Here is a 1301-nt window from a genome sequence, read left to right as displayed (position 1 = left end):
AACGGCTTCATCAGTGGCTGGCTGGGAAAGGAACAGTTTAGCAGAGGAGCTCTGAGCCAGTTAAAGAGGGAAGAAATGGAGCACAAAGCTGAAGCTGAGCTCATTGCTATGTCTAGGAGAGAAACAGGACTAAACTATGAAAAACATCTTGATGTCAGGTGGCCAGCTGATTCCTTCCTCCAGGATAGAGTCATCGTCAAACAGAACCAGTGTGTCTCAATGAGCCAGCTTTTCATTTCTTTGTTTCTCCAGTATTCTAGCTGCGGTGTTGCCTTCTTAGACGAGCCTTTCTGGTAAAACAGGTTTCATGTCAACAGGACTTATCTGGTTAAAAGGTTGAATAGGCTTCTGCATTCATCAGTCACCATGTAAACTGGTAAGTGGGTGAGAGTGGAGCCAGCAGCAGACAGATGTAGAGCCTGGTAGCTCATGCAGCTTGTTGACTAGAAATGAAAGCTTGTCTCTGCTGTGGAACCACATTAATCTAAGTGTTTGTTTTCTATGTGAAACAGATGAAACCTCTCCAGATGCCGAGTATGTAGATCTGCTGCTGAATCCAGAGCGCTACACTGGCTATAAGGGCGCCTCTGCATGGAGAGTGTGGAACAGCATCTACGAGGAAAACTGCTTCAAGTGAGACAGAGAAACACCTTCACTCTGTTTTACAGAAAAACTCCCGCATCAGACCAACCATTGGAGTGGACAGAACCAGCCGTCTGCCTGTCTGTCTGCCTGCCTGTCTGTCTGTCTGCCTGCCTGTCTGTCTGTCTGCCTGTTTCCCTGCCTGCCTGTCTGTCTGTTTCTCTTTAAAAGCTGTGTTTGCTGTCCTGTTGCAGGCCCAGATCAGTGTACCGACCTCTGAACCCTCTGGCTCCCAGTAAAGGTGAGTCAAAGCAACGTCTGACTTTGTCAGATCGTACTGAAACATTTAGTTTGAGAAGATGACTGAAACATTTCCACATCCTTCTGCTCCGCTGACGAGTCGACTGTAAATTAAACACGTCACATCTTTTACGTTGCAAACATAACTAGATTTCCTGCTTCATCCAGTAAAATCAAATCAGCAACAGTTTCCCAAACTGTTCAGGATCTTTTTATTTTTGGGTCGGCCATGTGATGGAGGCCATGCCTGGTTTCGCTTTGTTGAATCCCAAACATTCAGAGAATTTACTGTTGCAACAATCCATGTTGTTTCTGGCAGCCATCTTGGATTCAGTCTTAGTCTTCAGGATGGAAACTATTATTAGTTTTAGTCACATTTTAGTCGCTACGATATGCGATAGTTTAGGTTGGTTTTATTC

At 45.1% G+C, this 1301-nt stretch overlaps 1 protein-coding gene across 2 annotated transcripts in view; it reads left to right on the top strand.

Moving 5' to 3' along the window:
• ero1b (endoplasmic reticulum oxidoreductase beta) overlaps window positions 1-1301 on the top strand; it is a 19364-nt gene that overhangs the window by 10221 nt on the left and 7842 nt on the right. For both annotated transcript variants that reach the window (XM_015404662.1, XM_015404660.1), the window contains exons 7-8: window positions 513-633; window positions 837-883. In XM_015404662.1, coding sequence (XP_015260148.1) covers window positions 513-633; window positions 837-883 — 168 coding nt within the window. The remainder of the gene's footprint in view (window positions 1-512; window positions 634-836; window positions 884-1301) is intronic.

The sequence above is a fragment of the Cyprinodon variegatus genome, unplaced genomic scaffold (genome assembly GCF_000732505.1).
Source record: "Cyprinodon variegatus isolate N-32 unplaced genomic scaffold, C_variegatus-1.0 Scaffold1820, whole genome shotgun sequence".
Lineage (NCBI taxonomy): Eukaryota > Metazoa > Chordata > Actinopteri > Cyprinodontiformes > Cyprinodontidae > Cyprinodon > Cyprinodon variegatus.
This window is presented reverse-complemented; position numbering and strand designations above follow the sequence as displayed.